The sequence below is a fragment of the Drosophila grimshawi genome, unplaced genomic scaffold (assembly GCF_018153295.1).
Source record: "Drosophila grimshawi isolate 15287-2541.00 unplaced genomic scaffold, ASM1815329v1 contig_1377, whole genome shotgun sequence".
In the NCBI taxonomy this organism is placed as follows: Eukaryota; Metazoa; Arthropoda; class Insecta; order Diptera; family Drosophilidae; genus Drosophila; species Drosophila grimshawi.
Genome location: NW_025062900.1, coordinates 8326728 through 8343115, shown reverse-complemented (window position 1 = coordinate 8343115; position 16388 = coordinate 8326728). Strand labels below are relative to the sequence as shown.

General features: G+C 35.4%; 1 protein-coding gene across 2 annotated transcripts in view; it reads right to left on the bottom strand.

The window, feature by feature from the left end:
- The window catches only part of LOC6561494, a 28488-nt gene extending 20774 nt beyond the window's left edge, over window positions 1–7714 (bottom strand). For both annotated transcript variants that reach the window (XM_032736299.1, XM_001988738.2), the window contains exon 1: window positions 7642–7714. In XM_032736299.1, the coding sequence (XP_032592190.1) occupies window positions 7642–7705 (64 nt within the window). In that variant the 5' untranslated portion in view covers window positions 7706–7714. The remainder of the gene's footprint in view (window positions 1–7641) is intronic.
- Between the last annotated feature and the right edge of the window lie 8674 nt (window positions 7715–16388).

Genomic DNA, 16388 nt, shown 5'->3' with positions numbered 1-16388 from the left:
TAGCAGGCACTTGAAGTGGCCCTAATAAAGGCCCAAGTCAGTCAACAATTACGTAAACATAACGAGAATAACAAACATTTGAGAGAAACCATCATCAATTATTAACAAAAATTGATTACTTTAAATACTTTTTGTTTTTAATTCTTTAAGCATTCGATCTTACTTACATATTAAAATAATAATAATGCCGTCTCAAAATATATGTTGAGTCAATTTTGGAAATTAGCTCGTCTTAACCTATCGATAACAGTACCTGTGCTTCAGTATCAAACAGGCTAACAATATGCAAAGATTATTTGTAATTTCTTTTATATTAGCTCCTATTTCAATGCACACCAACAAATTAAATGTTTTCGAAGAACAGTTAATAAGCTTTCTAGTCGATTTACACACTTTATACAGGCAATTTTCACTTCATCATTTTGCTCTCTCTGCGTCTACATTCCATTTCCACTTAGGCTCTCAACCAACTGCACCTGCCAATCAGAGGTAAGGCCGATGCCAAACCTCAAAAGTCTCTCTGGCTGACCCATTACTGTCATTCCGTATATTCGATATGCAGCACGTGTTTATTGGCAACTTTGGCCACTCATTCGTCATTTGAGGTCACATCCGAGATGTGCAACGAAATTGAAATGTGCGCAATTTTTGTTTGGCACCAAACTTTCAACTTTGCAAAGGCAAAAGTTCCATTCAGCTGACGAGGCAAGGCAATGCAAGAATTGTAATCAATAACTTTGATTACCATTGGAGCGAAATTTTGAAAGTTGCACAAAACGTAACCAAACTAGAAATGCCGACAATTTGATTAATTTCACATACATAGATGATAAACTTTCATTTGCCGCACCCTTATTGCCACTTTTGTTGCATTCGCATTTACAGTTTGTTGCCTTGTTTTGAGAGGTGTCTCATAAATTTTTTAATAGCGACGGGAAAAATGGTTTCATTAAGTTTTCATTGCAGCAAATGTCAACAATTCATGTGTGATAAGGCTGATATGGTTATTTAATATGCAGACAAACACACCCACACCCACACACACACACACACACACACACACAACATTCAACTAGCTGAACAGGTGCAGTCAGCGCTTCGGGTGACAGTTTTTATGAATTGCCATGCATTTTCCAGTGGCAGTTAAGTTGGCCAAACTGCACGTTGGAATTTGTTCTATGGAATTTTAATACAATTTCTACATAGCTAAAGAATAGGAAGGAAATGTAAAAATTACTGTGACGACAACAAGACTGGCAGCAAGCATATTGCATACAAGACTCAATTGAAATATATAAAATGCAATAGCTATTCGATTGCAAAGTGCAGCGAATGCCTCACATAAATTAGAAGTCAGCCATGAAAATGATCAATCTTAAATTTGTTGTATTCCAAATAAAATGATATCATTGGCTCAATTATCCAAAACCATCAGTTCCATTAACTGTCGAAACCTCTACGCTGGTAATTAAAACTCCATAGGTATCTGACAAATTCAACAATTAATTGTGAAAATATATTTAAAATACCTTTTTGGCATCCCCATTCAACCGTTGCCAGTTACAACTCTTCACAAAATGTTCATTGATTATATTTTCGATAAATTCGTGTTAATTGAGAATGCAACTTCTGACACATATTAAGTTTTAATTATTAATATAAAAAATTCAATTAAGAGCTACAAAAAAAAACACTCCATGCCAGCAGTCATTTGCCAAAAATGGTGTGTTTTAATTTTCACAGGAAAACCCAAAAATGCTTTTCGCTCGCGAAACAAATTTCATTTCATTTTAAGTGATTTTATTTATGCCATTCAGTGGTGGAGACTTTAATTACGTCTCTGTGTGTGTGCGTGTGTGTGTGTGAGTGTGTGCTGTCACTGTGACTTTTATGTGTGTAGAAATTTGTTAAATATTTTGCGTAAAATAATTGCTCAAATAAACAAAGGAAAAATAATACAAATTAAATAACATTTTGTGAGAAAACAATGTCAATAACTAATTTATTTATTTATGTAGAAAACTAATCTATAAATATGGTCAACTAATGAATGCAATAAGTTATTTATTTATTATTAGTTATTATTTTACCTATTTGCATTCCATCGCAATATAAAATGGAAATTACACTAATTAAAACTGCTTATCGCTATAAATGTATTTCAGCTGCAGCTCAAGCCCATCCGATTAATAATGTCAAGCACAATTAAGCTGGTTAACCTTACAGGCAATCAGGCTTACCTTGGCCTCCAGCTACAACATGCAGGTGCAATTGTTGTCTCTGTGTCCGTCGGAGTGTGCTTGTCCATTTGCATGTGAGCAGCGTTTTGTTATTATCCGTCGGACGCTTACCATGTTAATTGTTAATAATGATTATTAACTATTTGGTCTTTGGCGAGGGAAGATAACAACAACAACGGAGGATAATAGCCTAAATGCTTATTTATCATTTTAAACACGCTCCCACAAACAGACACACCCAAGGCGTATATAATTAACTATGTATCTTCGCATATTGCGCACAGGGTAACATAAAGTAAATATTATGTATGGGTTATGGAAGAATGGAATTTAGCAACAAACAATTCAGAATGCTGAACTAACAGCTAACGACCGTGCTTAGAAAGGGTCATCTATCGTCAAATGACGTTTTTCGTTATCATCTTACCAGTGATTTCTAATGCAATCCACACCCAATTTCCCACTTGGATTTACGGCACACCTTTGCTTTTAATTAAATCGGAATGTATTCGCTGAGTGTAGAGAAAAAAAATCAATCGCTGTATTTATTATCGAACCAATTACAGAGCATAACAATGCACTTCCCAGTCTACCCCTTTAGCTGACACGCACTCGAGACGAGGCCAACGAGGCCATCATCCCCTCGATCCAGCTGCGTGCTAGGGCACAAGAAAACGAAGCTCCCAATCACCTCTTATCAGGCACCTTTATTTACGGTGCTTGGCATACTAAAAACTAACGGGCGAATCAATGGGAAACGCAAAAATATGAATAAACTTGGGGTTGTGGAGGTTGCAGGGGGACATACCCATCGTTTGTGACGGAGGAGAACTTCAACAACTTGGATAGAAATCATAGCAGGCACAAACGAAGCAAACGACTAATATTGAATTTGCAATTCGAGTCAGTTTTTCAACTTGTGACACGCCCTCTGAGTGGGGTGCATATATATGTATATGCATATATATATAAAGATATATAAGGAGAGATCGTTACAGAAAATTCATGAAAATCTCGCATACAGCTCAAAGCCAAAATGGAAAAGCGAAAACAAATTGAAGCTTTAGAGCTGCAGCCTGACAAACTGCAGCTGTAACAGCCGGAAGTTTTTGGGGCCATTTTTCCATTTGTCAAGTGGTTGATAGTGGGGGATAGGATGGGCATAGGGAATGAGAAGCTTGCAGCTTAACGATTTTGAAGCGAACCAAGGAAGGGGCAGTGGTAAAAAGCGGAGACTGGCTTACTCGCAGAGTGGCCACTTTGAGCATGCCTATGGCCATGAAGGTTAAGCGGCTTAATTGCTGTTAAGGTCAATTTTCTGGAAACTTGTTTTTGTCGTCAGTATGGGCCAAAAACAGATTTTCATTCTGCAAACTTGTGTGGCGCCTCTCGCTCAGCGCCATCACGAACGCAGGTTGCAGCTCCGACATTTGCATAATAACAGGAAACAATTTCTATGCGCATTTATGCTTCTGGCTGCGTGATGTTAACGCATCCAAATGCACACAGGGATCGAGCCTCAAAAAGCATTCACCGGAAAACGATGTGTTAGTTTGACAAAATGCGACATAGCCACAAAAAATGAAAAAAATAAATAAATAAAAAATGCAGGTGATTTGAATCCATTTGTAGTTGGAGAATGTAAATATTTGAAATTTAATTGATAGCAGCTGTAACTATTTTTCTAGAGGAAAACATGTTGTACTGTTGAGCGATCTGTGAGTGACATATTATTAATGAAGACAAAATAAAACAAATTATGGTTATTGTAGAGACTGTGCTAGTTTTGTTTTTGATTAACATCAACAAAACTAAAAATCAACCACTTGAAGTGAGTTGATCGATGACAGTGTATTTTTTGTCTTATATTATTTTCTACGTATGTCACAGTTAAACTCTTTAGAAACACACTCTTAAGGACAAGCCAACTGTGTTAGTTGAAATGGCAGGCCAAAGCAAATGATTGAGTACATGACTGTCAAGCAATATTTTCCAACCCAAAATCATATCCACCACCTCCAACCATCAACTGATATGTAGGCAATAACACACACTGATACTTTGAGAGCCCTCAGACTCATCTAGATTTTGCTATGCACCCTTAACCAAAACTTAACTAAGCTAAACTATAAAAACATGTGTAACTGAAGCACATATCCAAAATGAAATATGAAACGGTGCTCTGTAAATACTGAGAGGCGCCCTAAATACTTAAGAACAGTCTCGATGTGTGCTTTAACTTAACTCAATTAGTTGGCGGTATATTAAAAATTATGCACAGCGCAGCGATATTAAATGCGACACGTTTTTCTCAAATTGCCGCACGCCTGAAAGTATGCCACAAAACATGAACCTCACTCAAGCGGGTGTGTGTGTGTGTGTGTGTACAATTGTCGTTTTATAACGTTTATTAACCTGCCATTATCGTGCAGACCCATTGCACCCACAGAACGGGTCGTTTGTGTCGTTCGCTGTCAGGCAAACCGTCTGGTAGGTGCACAATTTACACGCCGCGATAAGAATCTTCAGCACGCAGCACAACAAAGCGTAATTTGTATTTGCAGTGTCTGCCCCACAAAATCTCCACCACAACCACCCTCAGGGAGCAGCTTACAAAGCAAAATACCTAATTAGTCTGCGGCTGGCTTTTTTGGGCAAGTGTCGAACATCGGTAGTGTGTTTGATTTTATTTTAATAAGTACACGAGTCTCGGGCGCTACCTCAACGCACTTTCAAATTTGCCACGTGGGAATATATATATATATATATATATATATATGAATACAATCCAACCCTCACACTATTGTAATGAAACAAAACGATTTCCATGCTTGACTTTTGTTTCGTTTCGATACGATTGTGTTTTTCTGGCCCATTGCTAATGTCTTAATGCCTTTTTTGTTTGGAGGCCTGGAAATTGACATTTAATTACAATTTGGCCTAGCCTCAAGTTGGAGTGAAATTAGTGGCTATCATATATGTAAATACAATACATTATATATTGCTTGCATGTGGCGATAAGTGCCCAAATTTCTATTACTCGAAAATGTATATTAAATTGCAATCGAAACGTAGATAATTCATTGATTTTTTCCCCATAGTAATACTTAAATATTATATTGAATTAGGCACCGAACCAGGCACTTGCCATTAATGACATATTTTGTGCTCACCTGCGGAAGGTGTAAAAGCTCACATTTTTGATTTTATATACTCAGGTGTGCCGTGGGAATTCCTTAAGCCTAGCATTACGCCTAAATTGACTTTTTGGGTATGTGAATTCATTATCATTTGGCAATGGTGGCCATAATAGAGTTGTAGATAAACAAAAATCATACATTGTACTTTCAGTAATAATAATTTAATGTATGTCTACATTTATGCTATATTATTGAAAATATAAAATACAATATTATTAAAAAACTATATTAAAAAACTTTGCTACATATACAAAACATATTAGTTATGTGTTGCATTCTACTAGTGAGTAAAAGTGAAAATAATTTCATGTATTCCGATCTCAGACATGGATGGCATACCTTGAAGAACCTACACCATATATTATAGATAATATGCTGATACATTAATTAAAAGAGCACAAAATTTACTCTAAAAATGTAAGGGAAACAAGTATATTATTTTCGTTTGTCATTGTATTACAGATACATAAGTGAAACAGCTTTGATGTGAAGTGATGTAATGCGTTAACACGTCTTAAGTATAGTGGCATTTTAAAGGTTGGCAGTGCTTAAAGTAAAAGCATAAATAAGACTAAGCTTGTCACGGCCTAAAACCGAGTTAGCCCTCACCCGTCCGAAAAAGAATTTTGTAGCACTAAATAAATTCGAATACTCTGCCGCATATAGAAAAAAAAAAAAAATACATATAAAAAAAACATATGCCAGGCACGTTGCCCACATTTATCAAGCCGCGTGTGAAGGTATCAGCAGTCATGTGCTAACAAGAACAACAACATTTGGCACACCATCACGCCCACGTACACACACACACACCCACACATACCCGCACACACACACACACACACACACACACACACACACACACATAAACACATAAGCACCAACACTCACACATTGAGATGCGCCTGTCGCTAGTGACAAAGAGTCGAAAATTTCAGTCACGCGAAAGGATTGAAAGTCATTTGATGTATTCACTGTCATTTAAGTTGCCGAGCTGATAAACCGACTGATAGATATATACACACACTCACACAGACACACACATGTGTGTGTATTGATATTGAATTGAATCGATGAGGGCTTGGCCCTGCCAATAACTACAACAACGGGACGATTTCAGTTATCCAACTAACTGTATGCAAATATAAGAGGAAAAAAAATAAACTCAAAGAAGCGGCAAGTTAAGTGCATTTAAGTGACAAACACATCGAAACTAGGAGTCAGTCGCCAGTCTTATTGACATATGTACTGGCAGGCAGTCAGGCAGACAGACAAGTAGACGGGCGGCCAGACCAGGAACTCGATTATATACGTATGTATGTATGTGGGAGCGAGCTGAGATAAAATTTAAATCTGTGCCACATGTTCTAGGTGGGGAACTTGTGATTTATTGAATAAATCAGTGGGGCGTTCTACTTCACGAGTTCTTCAAATATTTATCGGTGTGCGTGTACACGTGTGTGTGTGTGTGTATGTGTGTGTGTGCGTGTGGCTCGTAAATTTATGTGCTGGGGTAAATAAAATGGGCCTCCGCAGACCTGCTGAAAGCCGCAAGACGAGTGGTGGCAATAAAAATAAAACTGCCAAAGTATGTGTAAACCATTCGAGCGAAAATTGTAATAAGAATTTCACACTTGTCAGCTAGACTAAAATTAATGTTCAAAGCCGCTTAAGTGATCAATTTAATATATATATATATATTTTTTTTTTTTTTGCGCTAATTAAATGCCATCAACAAATAATTCAATTGATTTTAAGCGAAATCTATTATTCAATATTATTATCTGTCATTTGAGTTAACGTTTTTAAGCTCAAAAATGTATAATAAATTACAAGTTTTTTCTAGTTCATTTGCCAATATGCATACATTTTAAGAGCATCACATTTATAATGCCATCAAATTTAATTAAAGCTAATGAGCAAAAAGATATTTTAGTGGCACCTGTTTTTATGTGAAACCGTATTCTGTTTTTTATTTAATATTTATATTATGTATTTAATTTTTGAGTGCTTTAATTTAATTGATTTATTACTTTATTAATCATGTAATATAGCGGTTTTTCGTTTTCACTCGTCAAACTATAAATTGAAGTAGTAAACAAATTCGTATTTTACTTTGTTGAGCGGGATGACTTTTGATTAAGTCCTTTTTTTATTTTATTTTTTTATATATTTTTTATAGATACATTTTAAGAACTTACCGACGGATATAGTGAAGAGGAACACTAATTGATAGAAAATTTGTAGAAACCGCATTTTGATCATTTTTGTATTGAATGCTGCAAGCAAATGAAAAAAAAAAAACAATTTTATTATTATTATGGATGAATATATCGTATAACAAAAATTTATAGAATTTTCAAAATATATAAACAAGTTTAGGAAAATATTTAGCTTGAGTTTTTAACTTTATATATATTGTTAAGCTGTTTATTAAATAGAAAAATAAGAATTTGCAACCCTTGAAGACATTAAAGATTAGGTCAATATTTTATTTTTTTAGACTTCTGCTAAGCTATCAGTAAATTATGAAAACTGTAAACATTTTGAAAGGTGCTGCTATTTTCATCTGAAATGCCCACTCTTAAATTTAGTTACGCAGCATAATTTGGTTATTTATGATATTACAAAGCTATTGTAGGTCAAGTCGGACAGGCAGCCAGAATACTCGCTGGCCCCTTAAAGTTCAACTTGGCACAAAGACCAATAACAATAACAACAACAACAACCACAAAAATGTGTTGCTTAATGCGTTAAACTTTTACTGCAACACGTAACTCAAGTTAGGCTGCAGTTAGCCAGGTTGCCAGGATGGTTCTAGCTGCGCCTCTCTCTCCAAGCAGACGGGGCACCTGGCCAGATGTGGCTACGGCGAGTTTGTTGTTCCGCAAAATATTGAAAGCAATTTTGTAATCAAGAAAGGCAAAAGTACCAGCAGGGCAAGAAACAGAAAGCTTTATAAAGTAATAACTATAAAGAAAACTGCAGCGATTTTCCTACTACCCACATTCACACACACATACACACACTCACAGACACACACACACACTCACAGATACATTCACATATACACACACACACACACACACACACACTTTGCGCTAAAAGTTTACCATTTTGAAACACTAAAGGGGGAACTAAACGAACCACAAACTGTTGCCAAAAAAAAAAAAAAAACAGTGAACAAAAAATGTTCACATGAGAAATATTTTACATTTAAAGTTGAAAATCGGATTATAATAATCCCCTTAACCCCATGCTAGACCAAACTAGGGACAGGCTCTATTCGCCCTTCCCCCATCACCACTCTGCTGACATGCTGTAATCTTTTGTGGCTGCCAAAAGAACCCTAAAAACTCATGTACCGTGCACAAATGAAATTTCCTTAATAAAAGTATTTTTACCCATTCGAGTTTTGCAGTGCCTTCTCTTAATTGCTTTAGCTTCATTAACAGCAAATATAAAGAGTGAAAAAAAGAGCAACAACTTTTTAATTTATGCATTGACAAACTCCAACTACCAACAAAACCCCTGGCCCCATTTTACCGTGCCTTTCATTGCAAACTAAGTGCGCGATGGGTTAAAAGAAAAAAAAAAAACAAACAAAAATAACAACAAAAGCAACAGCGTCTTTTGGCTCTGTCCAAAGCGAGATAAGCCGCAAGCTGCAATCCAGACACAAGAATTTCTCACAGCAAGACACTACAGGCAGCGATTCCTGTTTGGAAGAGCGAACAAAAATTGCACACAGGGCAAAAGCGCAGCATCCTTTTAATTGGTTTTTGGTCAAACACTCTGAAGAAGAAAGAAAAAACGAAAAAGAAAGCACTTTTTAAAGCGTTTCTCTGATTTGACTTTCCGCTAACAAAAACTAGAACTGGGTCGGTGCCTTACCAGTACTTTACCTCAGTTGTGACAACATGAAAATTGATTTTATTTGCAGTAACAAGCTTCTTTTCAAACACTTAAAATTTTCTTGGTCTATCTTCACACACAATTCACTAATCGAATTGATTGACTCTTTGGCTATTAGCAAAGACGAGAAAAATGTAAATACATAATTATAATTAAGGCTATATTTATTTCAATAGTATTATGGCCAACACACAATGAAAATTGTTTTCAACTGACTACATTTACTATATATGATCATATATTTGTTTAAGTATAATTCAAGAGCTGATAAGTTTCGAGAAAAAATATATAATATTGACATTACTATCTTAATTTTATTTTGATGATTATAATTTGAATATCTTTACAAATTTAACCATAAAAAAAATGAAAATTGCATATTTTACTATAACGAAATTCACCAAAAATATGTGTAAAATGTTTTAAAGATCTCACAAAATAACGTCTAAAAATAATTTAATACATTTACCACTATTTATATGCAAATCATGTTTATCAATCAAATTTATACTTTTCCTCAAAGATACTCTGTGTTTGCTGCATATAGATTTGTTTTACCCAATGCAAATTGTTTATCAAAATTATTGTCCGAACCGTATAACATTTATTTATATGTATATTTGTTCTTCTCTCACTTCACATTACTGATGGTTGATTTTAAGCACTTCGTAAGCTGCAAAACAAAAATATAAATTGCATTGGCGCAATCTCCCATCAAATTCACAGCTGGACGGTAACTTTAGACCCCCATTATTTCTCGAGCAAAAAAAGAATAACACTCGATTGAACTTTGAGATGGTGGCAGAGCGGCTTAGCAACTTGGAATCTGTTCTGTTCTTTTTATTTATTTTGTTGTTATATCTCTACCTCATATATTGAAAATGGCAAGGAAAAACTTTACAAATGTGCAGCGTAAATGCTGTGCTATAGAAAAAATGGAAAACAGCGGAACGAAGTGGCGAACTTTTTCCATGCTATACAAAGTTTAGCCGATGGATGCACACATCAAAAGTTCTTCGGGCAAATAGAACAACAGGCAGACCTTTGGGTGATTGAAAAATATTTTCATATGTAAATTTGGCAAATGTTGTTGTTGTTGTTGTTGTTGTTTTGCAGCTCAAAATATATTTGTATATACTAATATATATATACATATTTATCGATATGTGTGTTGCCTACTTGCATATCAAGTGCAAGATCAACAACAATAAATTTGCTTGGCATCGCTGAGTGGCAAAATGCACAGAAGTCTAAATAGAAATTTGTTGTTCTTAAAGCCGCTGTTGTTGGTGTTGTTGTTTCCTTTTGGCTGCGGTCGACTGCCAAATTTTGTGGCATGTGGAAATTTATTTCATAATCTCAACAGCAACTGCAACCCAGGCCCGAAAAGAGTAAAAATGAAGAAAAGAAAAAAACATTTTGCATATGAGAACCACGAGTAGCTAAGCATGTAATTTATATCCTTGAACATTGCACTCGCTCTCCTTCTGTTGCACTTGCTATTGCTCCATTTGCTCTTAGTCTGTCTCTCTTAGTCTGTCTATGCAGTTATTGTATTTCATACTTGCAGGGGCAGCCGCAATCGGAGTTGCGGCCTTTGGTTCTTTTGGAGCTGCAATAAATTTGCTTGTGTTGCGAATGCTTCTAGCCTTCCTCAGCTGTTTCTCTACTCCCTCCGCTTTTTAGTTGCACTTCTGCCGTTTTATTTGGCCGCATAAATTGTTTACCAATTTTCACAAGTTTGTCTGTCTAACCATCTCTGCATGTGTGCTGGTGTGGTGGTGTGTGTGTGTGTGTGTGTGTGTGTCTGTGTCTGTGTATGTGTTGGTAGAGAAAGTCCTTGCCTTGGTTCCCAATGCTAAAAGCGGTTTAATAGCAAACTCTGGCAACCTTTTGATTTAGCGCTTCTGGTTTCCCAATGTATCTACTGGGGGCTAAAACTATTGTATTTTCCTTTAAATATTTTGTAATTGGGACATTTGTGAAATGCCAGAAAGTCAACAGAATTTGTGTGGCAATAAGTACGAGTGTGAGAGACAGACGAAATTTAAGAGCTTAGGTCTGCAAATTCAACTTTTGATAAATGTAATGTTCATAAATGTATCCTTGTGTATATTTATGAGCTGGGAAAACTAAAAATATTGTTTCTCATTTTGTATTTACATTCACATTCTTATTTTCATTACTGAATCATTTCTGTGAGTTTTTATATCGGTTTTCATTCAATTGACTACTAAATTCTAACATTGCATTTTATTCTCTTCATATCCTGCTGAAATCAAAGCTTACAAACATTTTTCTTTGCTTTTGAAAAAATAAATAGTGTTTTAAATGCATGTTATTCATATTAAGAGAATACAATAGCTTGAGTGAAAATTGATTCTAAGAAAATTGAATTTAAGATCTATGACCAAAACTCGAACCTTGACTTATGAAAACTTCCAGAAACTACTAGCTAAAGTCAATTTATGAAAACTGTTTGATTTTCCGATTTCCAATTAAAATAATAACAATAATTTAATCTCATATCCTGCTAAACCAGTTTTAATAATTTAACTGACTGACACTATTTAATTATTGAGAGAATGCGAGTGCGGAACACTAAATCTCTGGTTATTTTGCTAAAATAAAATATAATTTGATACTATCAGCTTTTTTTCTGTTTGTCTTTGTATTTTGACAAATTTTTTGGAATTACAGAGCGTTTTTAGACGGACTAAGTTTCCCAATTATTCGCTTGAAAATATTTGATTCGTTGAATTTCTTTTTATTAATTTGTGAAATAATTTCAGAGCTATAAAAAATATTGAAATTGGTAATAAACATTAGTGTCTGCCAGCAAAAAGTTTTGGAGATCCTTTCGTAAGCGAATAAGTAAATTAAACTTAGTCCAAATTCTCAAAGCGTTATGGTGTTTTAAAGGGTTAACATACCGTTTTGCTTAAGCATTTGTTCCTTCAATTTCCCATCAATTTAATATTAAGTGCACTCCCACCTGCAATTTTTAAATGCATCTTATTTTACGGCACTCGGCTGCCATCAACCGACACACACAAATTGCAGCTTTTGCATTTTTGCTTGAGTTCACATGACTTTATCAGCATTAAATAAATTTTATTTAATTAAATGCAAATTAACTACGCAACTTTATCAAGCCAAGCAAAAAAAAAAAAAAAAAACGAGTATAAAGATATGAGGCGAATATTATAACGGAATGGCTTGGGCAATAATTCTGAAAAATTCCCACAGCGACACACCTTAAGCTAATTAACGCAGCTCAAGCCAGGTGAAGGTGAGCTGTGCAGAGATTTTTTCGTTCGGGAATTTTTGAAATATTTTTCGCATAAACCACAGCACAGAAGCAAAGAGTGCGACATGAGAAATGCCTTCAGCTGATGCCGATGCTGTGGCGCAGCTAGAAGAAGCAGAAGCGGAAGAAGAAGAATGCGTTGTCCTTGCAGGTGGCAGTTAAAAATTGTTGAAATTCCTCGACTGGACCTCGCTGGCGTTGCCTCGCAACTCACAGCTCATTAAACGCTTGTCACCAGTTGCCCCGTTTGATTATCGTTGTGGTTGTTGTTGTTGTTGTTGTTGCCTCCGCTGTTGGTGTTGTTTTTTTTTTTTTTGGGTCAGCATTCGGGATAATCCCATACAACTTAATGCGCCCCTTGGCCGTGCTAAATAGCTTTCATTATTTACTTTACTTTCGCATAAAGCGCAAAAAACAAATTTTAATTTTTTTTCTCTTATTTTTTTCTTGCATTTTTATGGCCAATGCAATAAAAGAGAAATCAGAAAAAATAAAGAGAGTGAGTGCGCAAATAAATTTTATTTCACTGCATTTGCATTTCGGCTGGTTGGTTGAATGCGAGAATGCATGAATTCTTTGGCAGTTTAAAAGGCTTAAAGCCATTCAACAGGGGTCCTTGGCCTTATTGCTGGCACCATAATAAATCATGACGCATATCAATCAGTCAATCAAATATGCCCCAGAAACTTGTCTACATATTGATTGTACGCAACAGCAGCAACCAACAATAACAACACCAACAACCACAATTTATATCTGACTCAGCAGTTTTTGTGAAGAAAAAAAAAACGGCAAATAGAAGGAGAAGAAAAAATGTGCTATGCATTTGACATTTTTCGTCAATGATACAAGCAGAAAGAAAAAAAGAAAACGGAGCACATCAAGACATGTGAAAGGATACACACAAGAAGAAAGGCCGTGGCAAAAACTCAGGACATTGTTGCTTAGCAGTCCCCACAGTTCCGATTTCCTTCCAAGTCTGTCCAACGCATAAGAGTCCATAAGAGTAACTTTTATGCAGTTGACAAGTTTGGTTTGATTGACGTGCTACAAGTGGACCTTTTTGTGGCACGCCCACACATGTGGCAATTGCCCAAGAAATTGCCTAAATTGCCTGATAATAATATATTTAGCGATAAGCTCAATCAAGAATGAAGAATGCCAGTAACAATTTATGATTAACTTGGCATAATTTGTGGGTCGTTAAAATAGTCCAGACACCAATAAAAACTGTAATAAAATTTTGAATCATTACTGAAAACCAAAGTTTTATGATAGTTTTATGATAGTTCATTTATGCTTTGACCCAAAACAATGTTAAAAGGTGAATTATTTCAGGTGTTGGCTTATAATCTGTTCCCCATAATCTTTTCCCTCGTATCTGTTTCTCGTTCCGCACAATTTAGTAAAATTTTGCAAAAATATAACTTAATTTTGCTCTTCTCATTATCTCCTAGATTTTTACTTAAGCATATCGTTGGTATTCTAAAAAAAAAACCCTTTAATAATTATTATTTTTTTTATTTTAATATCTTTTAATTTGTACATTTATTTTAAACGTTGATGAATTAATCCTTACAGCTTTCTGAATTTTTTTTTTGAGTGCTAATAGTCTAAATTAAATAAAAAAAACTAAACAATAAAAAAATATCACTTCCATTATGAGTTTTAAAATAATTATTTGTTGCAACTGTGATATAATTATTTAAAACTGATGTGAATGGAAAAATATACATATTTTAATATATATTTTTGAAATAACGCTAAACCTACCTTGATAAAATCCAAAATAAATGCAATATTTAATATGCTCAGGTTTTCTAAGAGATATTTGCTGATGTTTAAGTTAATTCAAATGTTTTCACATATTTTGCATAAATTTCTTATTAATAATCGTGGCAATTTGATGTCGATTTAGTTTTGGATCCTTAAAAAAGGAGCAGAGTCATGCGTGTGTGTGTAATATTTGTTGCTTGTGTGTACTAACGTTGATTATTGCGGTTTTTGTTTCTGGCCTTTTCCTGCCATACACACACATATGTCGGGCTTAATTTTTTTCTGTTGTATTATTGTGTCGTTGCTTGTGACTTTTATACGTTGTTTCTTATCTCATTTCGCGTATCACGGAACTCGTTAAAATCACCTTAAAACACGTGACTGCATGTCATGCACACAAGCACACACACACACATACATAGAGGCGTTATATAGGTGAAGCAACAGCTCAACCCACACACACACACACACACACACACGTGCAACCACACAGATACGGGAAATTTATGGCTGCACGAACAAAATGTGCCGTTAGGTCGATCGCCGGCTCTTTATTTCAAGCTGTTCCTTTTGCCTGCTGCAATGTCAAAAACACAAACTCACTGAACGAAATTCCAAAATATGCACACACACACACACACACACACACAGCCACAGGCACACAATGCACTGCTTTGAAGCTACGTAAGCTTCAATTCGCGTAATTGTTGCTGCAGTTTCGCTTTGTTGGACTACGTCGCTTTTTTGTTGTCTCGTTTTTGTGACTGGTGACTGGTAGAAATGACGGAGCGAATTGCAAAATGGCAAACCTCACGCAAAGGCAACGCAACGAGAACTGAGCCAACGACGACAAGCAACACGGAGTTTGCCGAGTGCTTTGCACAGATTAACTGTTCTTTTTCCCCACAACGAGCAACAAGAACAACAGCAGGAAACGAATGCCGAGCAAGCCGCTTCGGCTGTCGCACGAAACGTCGCACGAAGCTGCAGTCGGTCTTTGAGTTTAAAAACGAACTCTGCTGGGGAAGTTGAGTGTGCTCTCAGCAAGAAAGTGGGCAAGAGAGAGACAGAGAGCGCCTGGCCTTTTAAGTATGTCAACATGCAGAGGGGCCAGCAAAAGCAAGACGTGCAACTGCTTGCAGTCATGTAATTATTGTTGCATTTAATAAACATTATCTGATTAGGAATTTTAAGGTTCCAATAAGATCAGTTTTTGCCAATTTATAGAATCTAAATGTTTTTATTGGCAAGCGATTAATTTTTAAAAATGGAAGTAGTTTTTTAAATATTTTGCTAGTTTGAATTTCTAGATTTTTATTTGGCATTGCATTTTGCCGACTTTTTCTGATTTGCCTAGATTCTCATCCCCTTTCCCGTGAACAAAATTTGCTTTTTGAGTGCTTGGCATATTTTGCTGTTTTTAAACTGCTTGACATACTCCAACTTTACATTTCCCCTATTTTTGATAAGCAGTGAAAAAACTGGGAACGTGTGGTGGGTACATAAGCACAACAAGGGTAGGGGAAACCTAGTGGCAGTCAGTTGCAAAAAAGGAACTGTGGTGTCTATGTACCCACCACACCTCCCCTGTGTTTCAACTGCTTGTTCACCACACTTCTCCAGACAATATTTTGGTCTGCTTGCTACACTGCTTGGAAAAGAAATTATATAAGAAAAAAATATTTGTGTTTCGACAGGGCAAAATTTAATTTAGAAGAAGTATTCGTTGAAGAGCCAATTTTATTGTACCTAAGCGCTTATTATGGAAATAAAAAAATAGCGGTAATAATATCAGTTCAGCAAATAAAAATATATTTTATAATAATCATTAATATATGAATATTAAATTCTACATAAAATTATAAATAATTTCTACACATTTCTAGCAAACTAGAAATATGAATATAATAATAAAATTAAACAACGTATTTTTTTTAAAGTCCTTTA